The sequence below is a fragment of the Heloderma suspectum genome, chromosome 17 (genome assembly GCF_057233095.1).
Source record: "Heloderma suspectum isolate Gila_16-S chromosome 17, 16-S_ref, whole genome shotgun sequence".
Taxonomy (NCBI): domain Eukaryota; kingdom Metazoa; phylum Chordata; class Lepidosauria; order Squamata; family Helodermatidae; genus Heloderma; species Heloderma suspectum.
In genome coordinates, this window is record NC_139474.1 from 7,167,722 (window position 1) to 7,190,241 (window position 22,520).

Consider the following 22,520-nt stretch of genomic DNA (forward strand, 5'->3'; position numbering starts at 1 on the left):
TCTTCTCTGCTACTGATTTTATGTCAGCTGCTCTGGGAGCCTTTTCAGCTGAGGAACAGGGTAAAAAAAAAACTTTTAACAAAAGAACAAACCAGTGTTCCCTGGGTAGCATCTCCAAAGTCTCAGGCACAGCCCTGATGGATACCCAAGATACTTTTTAAAATGGAGGTGCCAAGAATTAAATCCAGGGCCTTCTGCTACACCCAGCATACAGCCCCATTTAGCGGTCTTACAGCAGACATGCAATTTGCGGGTCATCTACTTTTCTGGAGCACAGCGGTTACAGAAAGGAAGACCCTTCAGTCCAGCTAGGCCTGGTGAAAGCCTGAACTGTGACCCCGCGACTCCTTTGTTAAGCGATGTAAAAAATTAACGGGCAATTTAAGATTAACACAGGCTGTGGGTCTGTTGCTGGAAGCATTCTTTCAAAGCCGAGTCAGCTGCCGCTCAGGAAATGAGTCAGTAAACTGTCCACTGCAAGTCACCAGCATTTGCTGTGTCATGCTACACCCAGCATTCCCCCCCCTAAAATTATATATCAGCACCTTAAGAACAGAGCAGAATTAAAAGCCTAACGAGGGAACAGGGTGGGTGTGGAGGACATATCTTCCCATTTGACTTGGTAAAGAACCATCCCTAGAATCGCCTGAACCTAGTGCCCTCCAGACTACAAACCCCATCATCCCCAGCTGCAGATGGGGAGGAGGGGCCATACCTCAGTGGCAGAGCGCATGCTTCACGTGCCAACGGTCACAGGTTCAAAACCCAGCCTCTCCAGGTAGGGCTTGGAAAGACTCCTCCTTGAAACCCTGGAGAGCCGCTACTGCCAGTCAGTGTCGACAGTACTGGGCCAAGATGGACCAAGGGCCTGACTCAGTATAAGGCAGCTTCCTGTGTAGATGATGGGAGTTGTAGTCTAACACATCTGGAGGGCACCAGGTTGGGGAAGTCTGCCCTAGAATTAGCATTCTTCTTCGGTCAGATTAACTACATGAACAGAGAAGTGATGAGTGAACAGAGCCGGGGTGAACAAGTTGCGCTCAGAAGTCTTGGAGAAGTGTCCCCCCCCCCCCCCATATAGGTGGAACGACGGGTGGGAAGACAAGGAAGCAGAATGCCACTGACCTTCCGGTGGTTCCGACATGGGCGGGGTGAGGCAGTACATGTGATAGCCGCGGTCACAATCATCACAGAAGAGCAGCTGGTCCTAAGCAAGATGGGGAGGGAGGGAGGAAGACAAAAGGAGAATGCAGATTATTCCACTTCAGTTTGGACCAGAAAGAAACCCTGGCATTCCACAGGTTTTGGCTCTTCCATGGGGGACTCCGTTTTTTAAGCAACAAGTTATGGTTCTGCCTCTTTGATGTATACCTCACCCTTTCTCCAAGGAGCTCAGAGAAGCAGTGTGGTGTGTGTGGTGTAGTGGCAAGAGTGTTGGACTAGGAGCTGGGAGATCCGGGTTCTAGTCCCCACTCGGCCATGGAAGCTCACTGGGTGACTTTGGGCTGGCCACAGACTCTCAGCCCAGCCCACCTCACAGGGTTGTTGTTGTGAGGATAAAATGGAGAGGAGGTGGATAATGTAAGCCGCCTTGGGTTCCTTGCGAGAGGAAAAAAGAGGCGGGGTATAAATGCAATAAAATAAATAAATAAAAAGCACTCATGGTCCCCCCACCCTCTGAGGCTGAGCAAGGCTGAGAACTAGGGACTAACGCAGGGGTGGAAAGCCTCTTTCATTCCGAGGGCCAAATTCCATTTTGGGGAAGCTTTCCGGGGCCACATTCCCCTGGCGAGTGGAGCCAAAATGACAAAAAAGTGCCAGCATATTGTAGCTTCACGCTCTCACTGCCAGTAACTAAGCCTTAGAGAGGCATTTCAACCCTTAAGAATGGGGCAAAAATGGCACAAAAGCCGGGAACAAGTACACACAGCCGCTCCCACTGCGTTTTCAACCACCCACGGCTGACGAAGTGCAAACAGGGTCACTGTCTATAGTTCAGGTGCAGTCCCTTCCACGGGAAGGAAGCCACTGCTCTTTTTTCCTTCCCTCTGCCCAAGGCTGCACAGAAGAGAAGCAAATATCCCACTGCTCCACTGGATGGAGCAGAGAGATGTGAAGCACGCTGGCCAAGTATTTCTGCTCGGGAGGACTGCATGCGTTCCCTTCTTCTCCCACAGCATCCACTCTGGCCAGAACCAGCAGCAAAAGGCCACTGATTTCTCCCAAGAGGGACTAAACGGAGCAAGTTCAGGAAGTGTGAGCCCACAAATAGGAGGGACACAGCCAGCATCCAGTCGCAGGTCCACACCTAAGCCCGACTGCCAGAGCATTCTCTCCTTCTGGCACTCCACGCCTTGCACTTGTTCACTCCTTCTGGCACTCTGCTGAAAACATAAGGCTGACAGCAACTACAGACAAATTTGCCAATCTCGGAGACCAGGGTCAAATTATATTTCTGGTCCTTCAACAACCTGCCTAGTAGCCATATATCCGTTAACAAGGATTATTTAAACCTAAGGTGAATGATGCTACTGAATAAATGTATTAATGAACTAATGTAGCATAGCAATCACAGTAGCTGCTGGAAGCAGGATAATATATACAAAATAGTTTAATACAAGCCAGGTTTGGTGGGACACACGCTTTTAAAAACATAGGGTGGCTCTTGCCGGGCAAAGCCCAGTTAGCTGGGAATGGTGTTTTGTTTTTAGCAGCACCCATCATCAAGGCGTAGTTTGGGGAGGGTTTGAAGGAGCCAATATTAGAGGCGGAGGGAGAGAGAGACAGGCAGCTTGGCTGAAGTAGGTAGGCTACTCCATGCGAAGGAACAGTGCAGGGAAAGGCACCGTGGTGGGCATTGCCAGGGAGAGCTGGAGCTGGTGAGAGGGACCTTCCATGCCCAAAAAAGGAGGCAGAGAGAGGCAATCCAGCCCTGCAGGGGGTGGGTGGGAGGGGTACTCACATCGTTCTCAGAGGTCCCACAGATGTTACAGCACTTGCATTCGATACATTGCCAGCGGTAGGTCTTCACTGCCGCCATCATGACTGGGGTGAACTGCAGGCAAGAAGGGTGCCCTGATTGGGGGGGGGGGGAGAGGGGGACAAGCATTAAGACAAATCTCCCACCGGGAGGGATGTGTGGCTAGTTTGGCAGCTGGATGGGCAAGGGGAAGAGACACACACACTCCCTCTTCCTTGTATTCATAGAATCACAGAATCGTAGGGTTGGAAGGGGCGTATAAGACCACTGAGTCCCAATCCCCTGCTCAGTGCAGGAATCCAAGTCAAAGCCTCCCTGACGGGTGGCTGTCCAGCCTCATCTTGAAGGCCTCCAGTGTGGGAAAGCCCACCACCTCCCTGGGTCATCGGTTCCATTGTTGTACTGCTCTAACAGTCGGGAAGTTTTTCCTGATGTTCAGCTGGACTCTGGCTTCCTGTAACTTGAGCCCATTATTCCATGTCCTGCACTCTGGGATGATGGAGAAGAGATCTTGGCCTTCCTCTCTATATTCATCTCCTGCCCTTTCTCCAGGGAACTTCAGGTGGCAGACATGGAGGCAGGGGAGAGCGACTCCCATTTTATCCTCACAGCTGCCATGTCAGGTAGGTTATTGTGACAGCAAGTGGATTGCTGAAGGCCAGAGAGCTTCATGGTTGAGGAGTGAAGCTTTGAACCGAGATCTGTTCCTACACTCCACCTCAGTCTCCCCTGACCTGTTGCCCTCCAGATGTGTTGGACTGCAAATCTGCTGGCCAAGCAGGCTGGGGAAGATGGGAGTTGCAGTCCAACACATCTGGAGGGCAAGAGGTAGTGCAGGGCTACTCTACTCCATTCCAGCATAATGGCTCTCTTAGAGACCAAACGGAAGGCCCTGGAGAGAAAACCAAAATAAGGAAAGGAGAAGAATCCAGAAGGAACAGTGCCCCGTTTCCACAGAGCAGCATCCAGGTGCCATTCAGGACCCCGACTGGTCCAGTAGATCAAGGGATTCCGGAGACCTTGGCTTCAGTTCCAAACGCTCGCCAACACTCTTTGGGGCAAGTCACCAACTTGCCTCACAGGGCTGTCGTGAGTTTCAGAACACCAGCAGGCTTGTTCAAAGTGTTTTGCAAGCTCAGAGAGGGAAATGCAAGTGACCAGCTGTACTAGCTGCAAAGCTGGGGGAATGCCTGGAATAGGAGAGATGTGTCTGAGACACAGGCAAACTCCCCTCTGTCCCCTAAGCCGTTGAGAGCAGGCAACAGCAGTGAAGAGTCACAGAATCATAGAATAGTAGGGTTGGAAGGGGCCTATAAGACCATCGAGTCCAACCACCTGCTCAATGCTGGAATCCAGGGAGTCCAACCCTCTGCTCAGTGCTGACACTGGCTGGAATCTTAAGGTGCAGGACAGACAGAATTGGAAGGAGTTCTGAGAGTTGCCACCCCAAAAGGCGGGTGAGAAGTGGATTGCTGAAGGCAGCACATACAGCACTGAGCAAGCTCTTGGCGGGATCTGGCCCCTCCTGTTCACAAGCAGAGTCCTTAGGGCATTTTCTCATAGGAATTTGAAGAGTTGTGGTGGGCAGAAACACAAATCCCCTGGTGTGTGCTGTGGGGAGAGGAAGAGGAGGGAAGAAAGAGGAAGGAAACATAGTGACTGTCTCCTCCCTGTTTGGGGGGGATTTGAATGAAAAAGCAGAGCAAGAGGTCCTGTGTGCACAAGTCCCACAAGGCAGGTTAGACTGGGAACACATGACATACCCAAGGCAACATTAAGAATTGCCCCTTTGGTTCAGATCATCTCGCTCAGGACTTTGTTTCCATGAGCAGCCTTTTCCAGAAGCCCTTAGGAAGGGCATGAGAGCAACAGGCCTCTTGTCTCTGATATGGAGAGGTACATTGCCTCTATTTATTATTTATTAAATTTATTAGCCGCCCATCTGGCCAGCTGCCCAACCACTCTAGACACGTAGGCTCTTTTCACCTATCGTGGCTCACAGCCACTCTATCCTGTCTAACCACTTTTTAATAAGGGGATTTCAGGTGTGGCTAAGTGGGGACTTCAGGCCTGCTCACATCACTGTCAGTACCTTCCTTAACCCACAAAATGGACATAGCGCCACCGGAAACAAACTCGCCAATGGATTTCGGCAGCAGCCAGCTTCTACTGCCAGAGACCTTTCTCGTGGCAGGCTCCTTCCAACAAGCCTTGCAGTTCAAGAAGCTGTTGAAAGTTAACATGCAGACTGGCCCTGGTACATCTTGCTGGTTCAGAATACTTCAGGAAGGCTGATCTTGCAACTGAAACTGACACCAGAACTGATCCACGGCCAACAAAGTTAAAGTGAAACTGGCTGGAATCTTAAGGTGCAGGACAGATAGAACTAGAAGTGGTTCTGAGAGCTGCCACCCCAAAAGGCAGGTGAGAAGTGGGTTGCTGAAAGTAGCACATGCAGCACTGAGCAAGCTCTTGCTAGGATCCGGCCCCTCCGCTCCCGGCCCATGTACCTGATCGCCCGCAGTCAGAACATGAAACCAGCTCTTCAGGTTGGCCCGTTTTCTTATTGATCTTGGAGTCTCCCAGACAGAAGTCGCAGTAATTGTTGGGCAAGGCTAAGCCATCAGGGCCTTTCTTGGCTATTGGAAAAGAAAGTGTTTAGGGATTCGAAGCAGAAAACAGCCCCACCCTCCACCCAGGCCTTTATTCTTCTCAAGCTGCAGCCAATCCCAATGCTTTAGAAAAGGCGTAAATACAGGTGAAAAACCTTGTGTGTGGCATAGTTAAGAGACTGGAAAAACTCCTTGGGCTCACACACTTGCTTCCCACTCCTGCCCCCCATGGAAAGGCCTTTCACTTTTGAAGCAAGCCCTGGTGCAGCATTTATCCCGCCACTGCCACCAGCCATGGTTAGCTCCAGAACACTGTTTCCGAACCCAGTTCTAGCCATGTTTGGTAACTGCAGTTTGCAGCCAACCATGGTTAGAAGCACACAGGTGCAGAACTAATGAGGGTTAGCTCTGAACATGGGAGGGAGTGGGGGATTTGCATGTGAAAGGGGAGGAGGAAGATTCGCACAAGCCTACAGAGTGTTCCCATGGCTGACTGTGGTTGGGAGACTGGGCCATGGCACCCCAGGTCTTGTTGGGATGGGATGTGCTTTCTGTGCTTAATTTCTAAAAAGGGAGGCACGGGGGAGGTGATGTCAGTGGCTAACACCTGCCTGGATGATGCAGGTGTATCACCTTTGCTAACAGCAAAAACTGTTCCCTTATCTCAGATATGCAAGCACCAGCGTGTGTGTGTGTGCACGCGCACGCATACACACACACACACACACCAAAATGCACTCTGCACATGATCAGCGGTACTGCTGTGCATTACTACTTCTATCTTAGGGCTGAATACCACCACTTAAAATAGGTATCAGGCTGAAGCTCCAGCTCAAATCAAGCCAAGGTGTGGGTACTGCTATGCACGATCTTATCTTCAAGAAGAGTGCCAGAAGGAAGGAGACGCTTACATTTTTGCTCCTCAGATCTCTGTGAGACAGGAGTGGGGGGCTGTGAGTCTTCCTTATCCTCCCCCTCTTCCTCAGCCAGGTGAGAGTGTGCGTAGTGGTAGCTCAGTCCCGGACGGTTCTTATAACGCTTCCCACAGACTGAACAGGAAGGGATTTTAAGAAAAAAGAAGACACAGTTTGAGCTTCCCAGCAAGCAAGGAGCACCACCCTCGCCCCTTTGCAATGAACGCCACCACCAACCCATTCTCAGCCAATTTTTAACATCTGTCAAAGTGTGCTGTCCACCCCCAGTCAACCAATTTCAGAAGCAGAAGGCATCCACACCTGCACACGCCCAAAGCCACAATGGTAAAAACATTTCCTGTTCCTAGGCACCAGGAGCAAATTTCTAAACACACCTTTGGTTCTCTGAAATTCTCCCCATCATCATCTTGTAGGACCATGCTTTATACAGTTTCAGACAATCTGACAACACACACATACACGCAGAGAGTAACAAAGGAACAGGCTAGCATATGCCTGGAACGGAAAGCAACCCAAGGCTCTTTTTTTCTGGTCTTCCTGAAAGAAAAGCTTGAAAGCCTATGGGCTGTGTCTAGTGTCAGAAAAGGAAAGACAGAGCAGATACTCCACAGGCAGCACTTTGCACTTCAGGGACCTACATCATTCTTTGTCCTTCCGTACGCTTAGTACAATAAATTCTGCAAATTGAGCATATGCATATTTACTTAAGAGTCTCCTGCTCCGTCAGACAACTCCACCCTTGCTCCCTTCCTACCTCTTGTGCTTGGAACCGCCTCCCAGAACTAACTTCACTTCTCAAAACCAAGCTTTTCCATGAAGCCTCAGGCACAAATCCCTTGGTTCCCATGCCCAGAGGTAATTAAGCCCACATCCACATAACTGAAACAACCACATACTCCTTCCGTGTTTCTCCCTGCCTCCACTTCCATTCCTATCTTTTCTGTTGTATCCCATGTTGAATTTGAGATTGTAAGCTCCTTTGGGCAGGGACCTGCCCTCTTGTACACTGTAAAGAGCCAAACACATGCATAGCACACTATATATATATATACATACATACATACATATATATATATATATATATATATATAAATGCGCATGCGCCAGTTTATCCTACCCACAAGAGTTTCTAGCCTGCAAAACTTTTTACTAACCTGCATTTCCATACTGTATGGAAATGCAGGCTACTAGACTCTCTTAGCAGGCTACTAAAAAAACAACAATCTTGCCTTTTATCAAGCAGACTGGCATAGGAGGGACTCTGCCTGGCCTCCATGCTGGTCGTGGAGGAAGGAGATTTTCTTCCTGAATGGAGAGCATGCAAATCAACTGGACTGGCAGGGGAGGGATAGAGAGATTTGTTACTTCCTCCACCAGCCCACTCATTCGCCTGCATGGAATTCCTGGTCACCTATGGTAACTAGGTTGATTGTTAAAGTACAAGATTTGTCTTTTCAGAGCACAGGATATGTTTTTACTTACCTATGAATAGATGGCCAGGGTTTAGTCAGATCTTAGAAGGGTGGGGGAATGGTTGACTGAGACGTTCAGGCTTATTAGAGGGGTGGGGTAGCTTTTAGTTCCACTGCACAGTTCTTCTCTCCTCTTCCATCTTTTCCCCCGCCTACTACAAGTCCACCCCTTCCCAGTCTCCATACCACTTCCTTCCTTCCAAATCCTTGGCAAAGAGAAGCAAGCAAAATTTTTGAAGATCGTGTTCAGAATGTACTGGGAGAATATAAGGGGAAGGGGGGGTGGGCACAGGGATAACTCATCCGATCCATCACCAGCTGAGCAGCCCAAACTCAGTCACCAGCGTGCCCCAAATTTGGAAGCAGCCAGGACCTGAAAACAAGGAAGTGGGCGGTATTTAGAGCAGGGGGGAATACTGGAAGAACTGCTTATGGGGAAAACCACACACACACTTTTCCTTGGACTATCCAGACTTATGCAGGGGATCCGTTGTGATGGAGTGAAAAAGGAGACAAATCCTTTCTAAAAGCCATTAAGCCATGCAAAGTTTTATTTTGTTTTTGCACAGCAACCAGAGAGCTAATTTGCCAGAAAAAAAAGTTATGGCTCTCTTAAGAGCTGTGTAAACACAGCTGATTAAGTAGGAGCCCGCGCTGGCACATTGCATCCAGTGTTGCTGCTTTGCTGTGCTTCCAAGGAGGCTCAGCTGTGTGTGAAAAAGAGCCCACCAGAACAGCGCTAGAACAGAAGCAGGCCATTTGTGGCCCTTGGGATGCTTTGGCCTACAATTCCCATCAGCCTCCATGACTGGCTGTGTTGGCTAGGGCTGATGGGAGCTGAAGGCCAAAACATCTGGAAGGCTACAAGCCACCCCTGCACGAGAGGAAACAGCCTACTCCTTGGGCTGTGGCTCCAATGAAGCTCTTATCATGGAAAAGGAGGGAATGAAGCCTTGATCCCATATTCCAGAACTTTCCCGTCAGCCTCCATCTATCTGGGGATCACGAGGCAGGGGATTCCAGGGACACTTGAGAGCCTGCAACAACCTCTTTTTGCTTTTAAAGTCCCAGGTTCCATCTCTATAGCCACACCACCCTGAACGCACCTGATCCTGTCTGACTTTGGAAGTTAAACCGCATCAGCCTGGTTAGTACGTGAATGGGAGATGGCTTGAGAATATGAGATGCTGTAAGCACTTTTCCTAGGTTTGATCCCCAGCATCTCCAGGTAGGGCTCGCAAAACTCCTGTCCAAACCCCTAGAGAGCCGCTGCTGCCAGTCAGCGTTGACAGTACTGGCTAGATGGACCAGTGGGCTGACTCACCATAAGGCAGTTTCAACTTACTCGTCATACCAGAAAAGGCCAGCAAGGCTGTGTATACTCCGTAAGCCTGCCAGATCCTGACATTTTCATTGGGGCGCAGAACCGAGAATCTCAGCTGTTATTCAAAGTGGTAATAAAACTTAGATGAAGTTTGTTCTTTAAGACTGCAAGGACAGGCTTCAGAGGGCGTGTGCAGTATCTGGTGAAGTCTCAGGAGCTAATGAAGGGCCACAGCTTAGGGGCCTTGTGGAGTTCTATACCCCCTTTTGTCCCAGAGTATTGCAGAATGTGCTAATGGCCGTGCGCTGGCACAGCCTTGCTGTTCTCAGACTTCCTCTGCATGGCAGCTGCAGCATGCACTGCGTGCCTGGCATTAGCAGGTGCTGCTGCTGCTATATCTAGCTCCCGCTCACTTCCTCCCTTGACTGGCTAATCCATAGACTAGAATCATAGGGTTGGAAGGGGCCTACAAGACCACTGAGTCCAACCCCCTGCTCAGTGCAGGAAGCCTGATTCCCAGGCAGTCTCCCACGCAAATACTAACCAGGGCTGACCCTGCTTAGCTTCCGAGATCAGACAAGATCAGGTACATTCAGCCCTTTGCTCGGTATATCCAAGAGAAGGCTAGAATCTATGAGGTCCACATAGATTGGAAGGATCCTGGAGCAGGCCGGACTGCAAGTAGGGAGCCCAGCCCCCACCAGAACAGACAACCCCAGCTCAATTTGCAGGGGCCCAGTTATGGAGTGAATGGGAGGAGTCATGCGCTCAGGAGATCCTCCTCCACGGCGGGGAGAATTCTGCTTTTCTTTGCAGATAAAGTCAAAACCTGCTCCAAGGCAAGGCCCTTCCAATATACACCAAGGGGGTCAGTCCTTTAGTTGGGACCTGAACCACCTGCTCAGAACACTGGATTTAAAGAGGGTGTCGCATAGCAAGACACTTGGCTTCCCTAAAAGCACTTTGCTCTAGTCCCTCGGGACTAGATTATCTGACCGACTCTGCGAAGGGGAGAAAGCCAAGCAAGCTGCCACATCTGCTCAGCAATTGCAACATGCTAACTTTCGAGGGGAACCCAGACGTGGCTAGAGAACTTCCCACAGGTTTGCTTTTGAGTGAGGCTCAGGCACGGGGCCAAGAGGAACGTGTAACGCAGGTTCCAGTTCTGCCTGATCCACCTCTTCGTAGGGGAGCGGCGACAGCTCTGTAGTGCAGCACGTGCTCCAATCCCCGGAATACCCAGTTAAAAAGATCTGAGGTAGCAGATGAAGGCCAAGACCTATGCTTGAGATCCTAGACAGCTCCTGTCAGTTGAGACTGGGCTAGATGAACAAATACTCTGGCCTGACATAAGGCTGCTTCCTATGTTCCTACGGCCTGATCCCAAATTAGGCAATAACCTTGAGTGTTAGCAACACAACACGTCCCACAAAACCAAAGATATTCCAGGTTAACTTTGTTTGGGAGCAAGTACACACATACACGCACACACACCCAGTATTGGAAGTTCCTGATTTTCAGAGCAGGGGGCACTGTGAAGGAACCGAGGTAAAACTGAAGTAAAAGTTTAAGTGTTGTGCTTTATTTCAACCACTGATGGTCTGAAAGGGTTGACGGTAAAAGGAAAATCTATGGTTTTTACTCAGGGCTGATGTCTGAGGGGAGCTACATTGTAGATATGGTGTGCTGGCAAATTGGCAGTTACTGTTACCATGAGGAGGTGAAAATGAAGCCAGGTTCTCTCTATTTATAGGGGAAGGTAGAGGCAGGAACAGAATTGGTACCATCTGATTGGGGAATAACTGAACATTCTGACGATGCCCATTGGTCAGGCGTTTACCCAGAGATGGGGTGATGGAAAGCTGATTGGCTGGAGGGTTCTGACGGGAACGAATATAAGGAGTTTTGGAAAGTCATAAGAACATAAGAGCCCTGCTGGATCAGACCAAGGGTCCATCCAGTCCAGCATTCTGTTCACACAGCGGCCAGCCAGCTGCCCACGGGGAAACCCACAAGCAGGACAGGAGCGCAACAGCATCCTTCTGCCCACGTTCCCCAGCAACTGGTGTACATAGCCATACTGCCTCTGAAACTGGAAGTAGCATATAGCCATGAGGACTAGTAGTCACTGATAGCCTTATCCATGAATGTGTCTAACCCCTGACAAGTCTGACAGGGGAGTGTCAGGAGGAGTCTGACTGGGGAACTGCCTGAGGAGGTGTCTTCAGAAGAGGCTGGGAAGCCTGAAGAAAACATCAGCCAGGGGGAAGAGCGGCTACTAGACCAGCAGGCCGAGCTGACAGCATGGAAGGCAGAAGTTAAAGAAGGTCTGGAAGTGCGGAGAGGAAGACCCCTGGAGCAGCGTTTGGAGGAAGGAGCTGAAGCCTGAGTCACAGCTGGCGGAGAGGGACTGGGGACTGAGCAGGTCCTGGACCAGACAGAAGACTTCAGGAGGAGCCTGGGGAACAGAGCTGAAGGTTCCAGGTGGAAGTCGAACCCGACAAGGAAGAAGAGTGCCTTTTAACCTCTCATGTTAGGCCTGTGGGTTAACTGGGGTGGAGCTTGACAGAGGAACCAGTTTAAGGTTGGTTAGGGATAGGAACTGGGGCGTCTAGTGCCTGACTGGTGGTAAGAATAACCGTGTAGAAACCCTGTCTTAAAAGCAGCAACAGCATCCTTAAAATAATAAGCTTTCTTGTTTCCTTTTTAATAAAACACCATATATCTTTGCTTACTTTTTTGGCACGTCTTATCTGTTTTCTCTCACGCCTAATGGCCAGTTGCTTTAAGGGAAAAGGCGTATGTGTAGTTTAATGGTGGAAGCGGAAGGGAAGGGAGGGATTACCTAGGGGTGATCCTCCACATTTGGGCATGAGGTGGTTCTGTCCAGGGTACAGGCCCCCAACCCCAAGACCCAAGTTTGCCACAGGCACCCTTTAATATTGGAGGTAATTTCTTGATCCCTATCCAATGTTGCTTCGCAGTCCTTAAAGCAGGGCAGCTGCATCTGAGCTACATTCTATTCAGCACCTAGACCAGCTCTGGCACAAATCAAGCATCATACAGCAAGTGCACCTCTTCCCCCATTGTGTCAAAAAGGTACCCAGCCCACCTCAAAGCAGAAGTCCACGTTGTAAAACAACACTACTGATCCGAATGAAGAGAAATTAAGTGTCACTAAAAGTTCAAAAGATTACTGTCTAAAACATGTAAGGTTTTGCTGAATATGGCAGCAGGAGAAAACAAAGATGGGAAAGTGATGTAAAATAGATCCGTTTCTAATAAAGAACAGTCATATTTAATTGCAGAACATGTTACTGTAATTGTGTAAATCTAGAAAAAAAAACTTTTCCCCAAAAAACCTTATGGCGTTATTATATACCTCTAAGACTAAGAAGAATTTATCAAACCCAAAATATTTGTCAGAGGTATAATGTTGACAACACTTTTTTATGTTTGTATGGTGCCAAAATCTGGCCTTTCTCGAGAAAGGAGATGATATGAAGCTGATTATTGGACACTAGCTTCCTTTACTAAAGAAGTAATTTTTTTTAAAAAAAACTATGTGAATAAAAGTCATCCTAGTTTAGGATGGAGACTTGGAGGGATGCTGCAACAATGGATCTCCTGCATCAGCAGAGGGCTGGTCTAGATGACTTCTGAGGTCAGTTTCAAATCTATGATTCTTAACAACAGCCAGAGCATAACAGTTCTGGAAAACCAGAGGGAAAAATACTCCAGGTCAACTAGAATGGCAGCCTGATGTCCAGAACACAACATTTACAAAAAGATTGACGTAGGATATGCATGTGTGACAAAGAATGAGAGAGTCACTGCTGGAAGTCTAACACTCTTTTTGTATTTCTTTCAGAATAATCCAAGGCAAAATATATATATACATACAAGCATGCGTTTTATTCTCATGAGGCTATAACAATACTTGTGATGTGCCTTTGTGCACTGTACTAAAATGCCTGAAGACATAATAAAAGTTAAGAATAAATAAAATGTTACTGGTGTAGGTTGGGTGGCATTGTTCCTTGATCTAGGTGACCACAAACGGAAGCAAGCCCCAAGCAAAGAGTGCAAAGGTCACTGCACGAGGGCAGAGAACACTGGAGACTCAGGGCCTGGCCTATCATTAACAGAGCTGGCAAAAGTCTGAGGCCTTTTGAACCCTGGGGTTGTGTCAATACAGAAGGAAAAAGATGCGGAAGGAAAAGGATGCAACTCAGGTGCTTCCCCCCATTCCTATGCCAAAGGGACTGGGGCTAGCAGCACATTTCCGATGTTGAGCCATCTAGGGTGTGGGGCTAATATTACAATAGCCATCTGGGATGGGAACAGGTTAACCTATATGCAGCAAGCCCTGCAAGTCACAGAGTGCTGCAAAGCAGAGCACAGGGACTGCAGAGAAAGGGGGCTGCAGGAGCAAAAGCTCCAGAGGACTCACACAAGTGAGTCAAACCACACACTGCAGGAGAAAGCAAAACCACATGTTGCCACTAGTCAACAATGGGGGCGGGGGAGGAAGAGGAGGCAGGTTCTTTCTTGATCCCAAATATGGGCTCACCCATACCTCAAATTCATGGTTTCCTTAAAGTAATGAAAGGAGATACACCTCCACAGTACCCAACAGCTTGCAGCACAGGGTTGTAAATGGTGATCTGAATCTCCTTTCCCCAATCCAACAGCTTACAGATGTGTTGGACTACAGCACATCTGGAGGGCGCCAGGTTGGGGAAGCCTCATCTGAATCATCTCCTCAGGGTCCCTTCCAACTTGGCGGTTCTTGACCCAAGCATATCTGGCCAGGCACATTCTATTGTGGAGTCAATGAATTGCCCAGGACCATCCTGTTGTTAAGAAGACTAGCTTTAACACAGGAGGGGGCAACCTGTGGCTTTCCAGATATTTCTGGAGTACAACTCCCATCACCATTGGCTATGCTGGCTGGGGCTGATGGGAACTGGCACATAACTTCTGAAAGGCCACCTGCTTTAATGAAGCTAAGGCAGCAGGCAGAGACATGTCTCTCTTCTTTCATTTCTCCCCCACCACCACTTCCCTCTGGGGATGATGTCATCCAGCTGTGTCTGTATAAAGCAGGGATGGGCAACTTGTGGCCCTCCAGATGTTTTGGCTGACAACTCCCATCAGCCCTAGCTAGCATAGCCAATGGTGAGGGATGATTAGCGTTCTAGGCCAAAACATCTGCAGGGCCATAAGTTGCCCATCGCTAGTGTAAAGGATGAAACCAATGCAAATCGCTGGTATAAAGGATGAAACATATGCTGGGAGAAGCCCAGACTGAAGGTCAGAAAGTTGAGGGTCTCTGCAAGCGTCTTCAGGTGCTGGATGTCCACTAGAAATCTGATGGGGGGAGCACTGAGCCTCTGGACATCTGCTGCAGAGGTTTAGGGAGCAATCTTATACATGTTTAGATGGGAAAAAGTCCTACAACATCTCAGCATGGAAGCTGTCCAAACATGCATAGGATTGTGCCCTTAAGCTGTGAACTTTGCCTATGCTCAACTTGTATATCTGTAGATAAATGCAAATTATTACAAAATGCCAGTAAGCCTTTAGTAACCTCCTTCCAAAGGAAACTAAACCTAGGCAGGACTGCACCCTGGAGTTCTCACTGCTCAAAGATTTGGGGTGTATGTAACAATAGCCTGGTTGCCCTGGCAACTCAGAGCATCCTCTAGGCTTACGTTCCCCTGTTTTTTAGGCCAGAAATACACGTGTGGGCAAGCAAGCTAGTGAAATATTTGTGGACTACTAACTTGTGGACTTATCAGCTGTGGCAGGCTTTGTTGTCCCAGAGGAAGGGGAAATAAAACCCCAAGATAAGATGTAAGGAAGAAAAACTTCTCTTCCTGACCTCAGTGGGCCAGAACTGAAGTACTGTAGGCACAGATTCTGTGACTGCAATAGTGAAGAGACAATTACTCTGGCTTCTATCACCAACCAGAGGTCCAGGGGTTGCTGGGAAGTTGCACCCCGCCCCCAGAGGAAGGGAAGACCAGCCATCAGCCAGAGAATATACAGCTTCAGGGTACCTGCTTCCCTCCTCCGTCCCAGCTATCAGTTATCTTGTGACTTACAGGTGGGCCCAACTCTGGAATGTTCTTCCAAAGGAGGTTCGACTGGTGCCACTGCTGTATTCCTTAATGCACCAGGTCAAAATATTTTTATTTGCCTGGGCATTTATTTTAATTTTACGACTTAATGTTGTTTGTATGGCTTTAGCTGGCTGGTGAGTTATTTTATCTCTCTCAATCTGGTGGCTTGATGTTTATTGTGTTTTATTATAGTGTTGATATTTATTTTATCTTTGTGCAACACCCTGGAAGCCACTTTTGTGGGTGAAGGGTAGTCTAGACATTTTAAAAATAAACAAATAATACTGTGGAAAGAGGAAGGATACTGTGGGCCCTGTCACCAGACACAGGACCATGGAGTAGTTGCATTTTCTCCAGCCCAGCAAGAACACATGCGAGGGAACATTGGCCTGGCCTTTGCTGGATGTAAAAACCAGACAACAACTCATCACATAGTTCTAGTGCAGGCAAAATTATCTCCTTCCTGTCCCCTTTCTCCTGCCCTCTCCTTTTGTCTTTTCGTTTGTAAGCCTGAAAAGGACAGGCCTCCGTCTCATTTGCATTCCTGTACAGCACTCCACAGTGCTATTGCTTATCATTCCCTCTATTTCCAATGTTCAAGGCACAAGTGCTGTTGCTTATGTAGCCAAAATGGCACCACTCACACACAAGAGGGCGGTATCCAGCAGGACTGGGGGAAGCCCAGGGTACACAGAAGTACAAAAAAATCTTAAGAAAAAAAACCTTAAGGGAGGAATCCCATAAAAACTGACCAATGAGAGCTAAACATGCCCAGTGGCCATGAGTGCACACGGATGGTTTTGGGGTAGGGACAGAGAACCAGGTGGGAGGGAATGGAGTATCCTGGAGGAAGGCATAGCTGACTGGAACAGCGAACAGGAGCACTCCACACTACAACATTTGTTGCAGGTTCCACTCATTGAATTTTAATCGCCGTTAGCTGCTTTGGGATATAGTTTTTGCCCAAAAGGCTGGATAAAAATGCAGCAAATGATGTCTCTGGATATGAGTAGGGATGTTGGGAAATTCTACAACGGATTCAAATCATTTCGAATTTCTCTTAATCCGACCTGTGGATTCTGCTGCAGAATAGCGTTTTCTGAGTCGCACCAATTCTGCGGACTTGCAGTTTTTACTTTCCACAATTTAGTCAAAGAAAAACATTTAAAAACACCGACCGAAAATGTGAATTTTCTCCCATAGACCAAAGAGTGAAAATGCACATTTTCGGGGGATTTGCGCATTTTTGGAAGCGTGGATTTGCGTGAGTGTGCATTTTCCAACTCAAACGTGAATTCAGGAAATTGAGAAAAATCCAATTCCGTCAATGAGTGGATGATGCAGCGAAAGACACCTGACAATCCACAAAACACAAACGGATTTAACAAAATCTGCATATCCTTAGATATGAACACCTGACTTGTAAGCACCCAGGTGACAGGGTGTTTCTCAGAGCCCTTCTTGAGCCCAGCTCCTCAGAATCTGTCCCCTTAAGCCCCAAACAAAAAATGTGATCCCTAGACGTCTCACCTTCCCCATGGTACTTCAGAAAGAAACTGTCCAAAAGTTGGATCTAATATATATTGAGACGCTAAGACATGACACACACAAAACCCAAACCGCATATTACAGGACGGGAGGAATGTTCTGTGCCCTGTGTCAAAAGACCCGCTTTTTTTCCAAAAAGAGTTTTTAAAACTAACATTTCAGAAGAACAAAGTCAGGAGGAAATAAAATAGCAGACAGAGAGAATGGACTACCTCGGTCAGGAGGTTTCGAGGTATGCTTTTGTTTGTAACTATCTGAAATACAGAAAGAGAATAATGAGAGAAAGGTGAACACACTCCATAGGTCACACACATAACATGCACACGGTAAGCTATATAGAGCGATTAAAAAGGAGGAAAGAAAAAATGCTAATTGGTGTTATTTTAAATTAAAAGCGGGAGTATAAAATTCTTGCAGGACAGTAAAGGAGGAGAGAAAGAAAAGTAATTTCAAAAACTCATTATTTGCCATTTTGAAAATTCTTGCCAATTGCCCCACCCAACCTTTAACATTAATTACCAAGTTTGCATGGGCGTTAAATTTCCAGATTGGCACACAGGGAATGGCTCCAAGGCAGAAAAGTCAGGTAATATGGAACTGGAAGAGGCAGCCAAACACAGCATGGCCTTTGGGGGCCTGCATGTGAGATGGAACAGGGAGCCCCCCAATATATTAGTAAAGCAATACCCAGGCAAAACAGCTGCCCCTTCTGTGCTGTGTGCACGCCTACCCACTCTTGGGTTCTGCCAGAGGAGGAAGGGCTGGAACTCTGCTGTAGGGTATCTGCTTCACATCAGTGCAGCCCCAGCACCTCCAGTTAAAGGGACTCAGGTGGCAGAGCTAAGACCCTGGGTTTGTTTGTCTCAAAGGAGATGAGAAAGTTGGTAAAAATTTTCTCTTACTGGACCATCTTAAACTGGTGTAAAACTATGCAAGCTTTGCGCTTTCACAGAATTCTTCACCTGGCAGAACAAAGACCTCTGTGAAATGGAAAGACTTGCACACTTGTAATTTGGGCAAAGAAAAGTTAACATTTTATCAGCTTAGCATCTCATGAAAACACAACTCTCCAGTACCCTCAGGAGAGTCTTGTTAGTGTCATACTCCAACCCTCTCAAAACAGACTGTAGCATCTCAGCCTCAGAGGGGCAAAGAACAAGCAGGAAGGCTCATCAAACTCTTCTGTGCATTCACCCACCAGCCCCTCCACACCACCCACCTATCTAGTAAAAGCAAACATGTTCTGCTGACGGCAGCTCAGTCCCACAGCCAGGCTCGCCTTCTTACTCACTGTCACAGGCATAGGGTTTGTCTCTGTCTTCCAAAATGGCTGCATCCAGCTTTTTCCGGGCACTCCCAACGCCTTTACCCTAGAAGCCCAGAAAGCAGGAAATCAGGAACAGTGCTGTAATGTGGCAGACACACACTATTCTGTCTCACTGGCTCAGACAAAAAGTGTAATCTGGGATGGTTCACCAGGCTGGGTCTTCAACTCAGCCCCCAGATGGCTGTGGGTTCTTTCATTACAGCCCCCTCCCCGCCCCCTACTGAAAGAATTTTGATGTGACATATTGTAAGAGCTGAAACAAACCAAGCAGCTACCCAGGTTTAGAGGAAAGTGAACGGAGCTAAGCTTATTTTAGATCTTGCTACATTTTAATTTAGGGAATTAATTGCCACAAGACGTGGGGACAGCTTTAAAGAGGAACAAGACAACTCCATGGATGAAAGGCCTATTAGCCATGACAGTCAAAGAGAACCTCCAGGTTCAGGGGAAATCTACCTCTGAGTAGTGCCAGTTGCTGAAGAGCAACAGCACAGGAGAGCTATTGCGTACAATGCCCTTCGTAAGAACATACACCCTGCTGGGTCAGACTCAAGGCCTGTATAGTCCAGTATTCTCTTTGCACAGTGGCCAACCAGATGCCCCAATGGGAAACCCACAAGTCGGACACAAAGGCAACAGCACCGTCCCCCTCGTGTTCCCCCAACTGGTATTCAGAGGCATACTGCCTCTGATAGTGTAGGTAATATATAGCCATCATGACTAGTAGCCATTGATAGCCTTATCCTCTATGAATTTGTCTAATACCCTTTCAAAGCCATCCAAGTTGGTAGCAAATTCCATAGTTTAACTATGTGTGAGGTCATCCTTCCTTTTCATCTGTCTCAAATCTCCCACCACTCAGCTTCATGGGATAATCCTGGGTTCTAGTATTATCCACTTTCTCTACACCATGCATAATTTTATACACCTCTGTCATGTCCCCTTGCTTTTTAAAAAAAAGTTAAACAGCACCAAACACTGTAACCTTTCCTTACAGGAGGAGTTGCTCCAGCCCCTTGATAATTTCAGATGCCCTTTTCTACACCTCCTCATGGGCTTCCTACAAGGATCTAGCTGACCACTGTGGGAAATCAGATGCTCAATGAGATGGTCTGATCTAGCAGAACTCTTACTAGCACAAGGAATTTAAATATTTTTCTAGGCCTCCGTGAGACTACCACTGTAACTCCTTTTGAGAGCTGTATATAATATGGAACAAATTATATATATTTCTATAGGTATACCAGAGAGGACAGCAGGGGGACATATGCAAATTCTAACTCTTTAAGGTGGGGTGGGCAACATGTGAGCCATATCAGGGGTCAGCAAAACAACGCCCGCGGGCGCACTAGCACCCACCAACCCCCACCCCCCGTGTGCCGTCCCTTCACTTCCACTGCCCCTTCCTAAGAACACGAGACCCAGGGTCCATCCAGTCCAGCATTCTGTTCACACAGTGGCCAACCAGCTGTCGATGAGACACCCACAAGCAAGAAAGCGCGCTGATCATCCCCCTGATTGGCATGCTTTCCCCTACCTCTATTAAACTCAGTGGAGCTCAACTGCTCCATTGCCTTTAGCAGAGGTGCCGTGCCAAAAAGCAGCTTGAAGGGTGAGGAAGCCCACCCCACAGAGGGTGCCTGGTGCAACGGGGTCCTTGGCGGTGGGTGGGCTTTCTCCTCTCTCCAGCCATTTTTGGGAGGGGACCCTTTTCCCCACCCCCATTAAAATCAGCGGAGTGATGTTCGCCCGCCCTAGGACAGCTGAGGGTGCAGCAAGGAAAGGGAGAATCCAGAGAAGGGGGGCACTCCCAAATTTTACCCCTACGTGGCAATTTGTGGTGGTGCCCAGGACACTTTTTCAAAATGTCAACTGTGCCCGAATGGGCTGCGGTGCACCAACCAGCATGCCGCTTGTTCATGGTAAGTCTGGATTCCCCAGAACCTTGGCTTAACATTCCATGCAAATGCAGCCCATGACTCAATGTTGATGCTGTCACATCCATTTCAAGCTTCTAGGCCTTACATTGCTTGCCGCCCCCTCTTTTCCAACGTCTTTTGAGACATCTGCGGAGTTTTCTTGCCTGCAGCTGCCCTAGAAGAGTCCGAACGCTTCTACCTGCTCCATGTTAGACAACCCTATGTAAGGCTAAAAGAGCACACAGGCCAGACATCAAGACAGAACAGGGATTTTTGAGCCCAAGTACACCGACTGTACCTTGGCCTTGCCTTTGCCTCGGCGTTTTGGTGCGTCTTCTTCATAGTCCTCATCGTCCAGGTCATCCAAGAAATCATCTGGTTCCAGGATTCGCTAAACAGAGAAACGAGACTAACTGTAGAGAAAACAAGCAGATTCAAGAAACTAGGGGGAAAAGATGTTCGAGTCTGGCTAAGGAGCACTCCCGTCAGATCAATGGCAAGTTTGCACTTTATTTTAATTTTCATTGCAGGGCTTTCATCCCACAGCACAGTTAGAAGGAGCACTGAGCAGTACAACAGTTAAAAGTGCACAGAGGATTTAAACTCAAGTCATGCCGTGTTGCTGTGGTCTCCCCAACACTTCCACACTTAATGATTTTAAACGTTCTCTCCTATGTGGTCAAAAGGCACATTTCAAAACTGAGCATATAAAAGAACTTGAAAGTTCTCATTCTCTTTGTCTCATTCTCTGCTCCATAACTATTAACCTTGGCCCAAGTGCCCCACAAACAGCTCCAGAAAAAAAAATATTATTTAAAACTGATCATGAAAGCTCTTTGCACCAAGTTTAACCACCGAAGTGTTGTCTAGTGCTAAAATCAGGGATGCGGGTCTCTGCGTGACCCTCGGCACAGCCACAAAGAAACAGGACACAATCCATTCCTGATCCCACTCCCAGCCAGTCCCTCTCTGGTACACAGGGATCACAGCATGACAGCTATCATTCACTATCCGGGTCCAGTGCATACCTCCCATATAGGCACCTGACACAGTGACATAGGAAGCTGCCTTATACCAAGTCAGACCCTGGGTCCATCTACCCCCGTAGTGTTGACACTGACAGGCAGCAGCGGCTCTCCAGGATTTCAGGCAGGAGGTTTTCCTGCCCTCCTTGGGAGATGCCAGCGATCAAACCTGGAACCTTCTGCATGGCTCTTCCCCCTCCCCAGCTCACTCCTGCTCCAAGAGGTCGCTAAGATGAATCGTGCCCTACATATTTTAAAACCTGCACTGAAGCAGGCAAGCACTGCCCACCCAGAAATTTACATTTGCATAAACAAAGCCTAACGCAATTAAGCAAAGACAACATATGGGGCTCAAAAATTGACATTTCATGGCCACAATACTGTTTATTTACCACATTGATGTGCTATCCCATAAAAACAGCCTCTAATCAACAAAAGAACTGAACAAGCGAACGTAAGAAAGGTCCTTCTGGAACAGACCAAAGGCCCAACTAATCCAACATCCTTTTCCCCCACAGGAGCCAACCAAATGCCTATGGAAAGCCCACATGCAAGAGAGGAGTACAATAGCACCCTCCCGCTCATATTCCCCAGCAACTGGTGTACACAGGCATACTGCCTCCGAAACTGGAGGTAGCATAGAGCCATCAGGACTATTTTCCATGGATAGCCTGATCCTCCAAGAATTTGTCCAATCCCATTTTAAAGCTATCTAAGTTGATGGCCGTCGCCACATCTTCTGGCAGCGAATTCGAAAATTTAACTACGCGCTGTGTGAAGCATTTCCCGCCATTCTCTCTCATCAAGGGACATTTCTTTCTACACATTCACGCACACAGAGCATTCTGCCTTCCTGGAGTCTGGAAAACAAGCTACAACTTTTCTTCTTCAGCTGCCTTACTAGGCTATTGGAGCTGACGCTGGGAGTTGGCCAACACGCATTACAGGATTCAGCAGCTCTCCGGGCCAAAAATGATGATGAAAACCAGAGCGTCGTTGCATCCCTCCCCCCGTGGCTGTGGCAAAGCAGGTCAATTTACATTACATACTAAACTGGTTAAAAAGGAAGCTCCCACAAGCCAAAATAATAGTTTGCAGTAAAAAAAAAAAAAAAAATTAAGGGGGGTTGGGAGAGAAACAAGGCTGAAGATACTGGAGCAGAACACCAAATAACTTGGGGTGAGGAGGAATGAGATGGACAAGTCCTAGCAGCACAGTGGACTAAAACAATGGGGGGGGGGGTCAGAAAA

General features: G+C 48.0%; 1 protein-coding gene across 2 annotated transcripts in view; it reads right to left on the minus strand.

Annotated features, from left to right (window-relative positions):
- The window catches only part of DPF2 (double PHD fingers 2), a 40,480-nt gene that overhangs the window by 4,874 nt on the left and 13,086 nt on the right, over positions 1-22,520 (minus strand). For both annotated transcript variants that reach the window (XM_084824209.1, XM_084824211.1), the window contains exons 5-10: positions 20,544-20,636; positions 18,291-18,369; positions 6,504-6,641; positions 5,491-5,619; positions 2,963-3,075; positions 1,126-1,207 (exon numbers count right to left, since the gene is read on the minus strand). In XM_084824209.1, the coding sequence (XP_084680335.1) occupies positions 1,126-1,207; positions 2,963-3,075; positions 5,491-5,619; positions 6,504-6,641; positions 18,291-18,369; positions 20,544-20,636 (634 nt within the window). The remainder of the gene's footprint in view (positions 1-1,125; positions 1,208-2,962; positions 3,076-5,490; positions 5,620-6,503; positions 6,642-18,290; positions 18,370-20,543; positions 20,637-22,520) is intronic.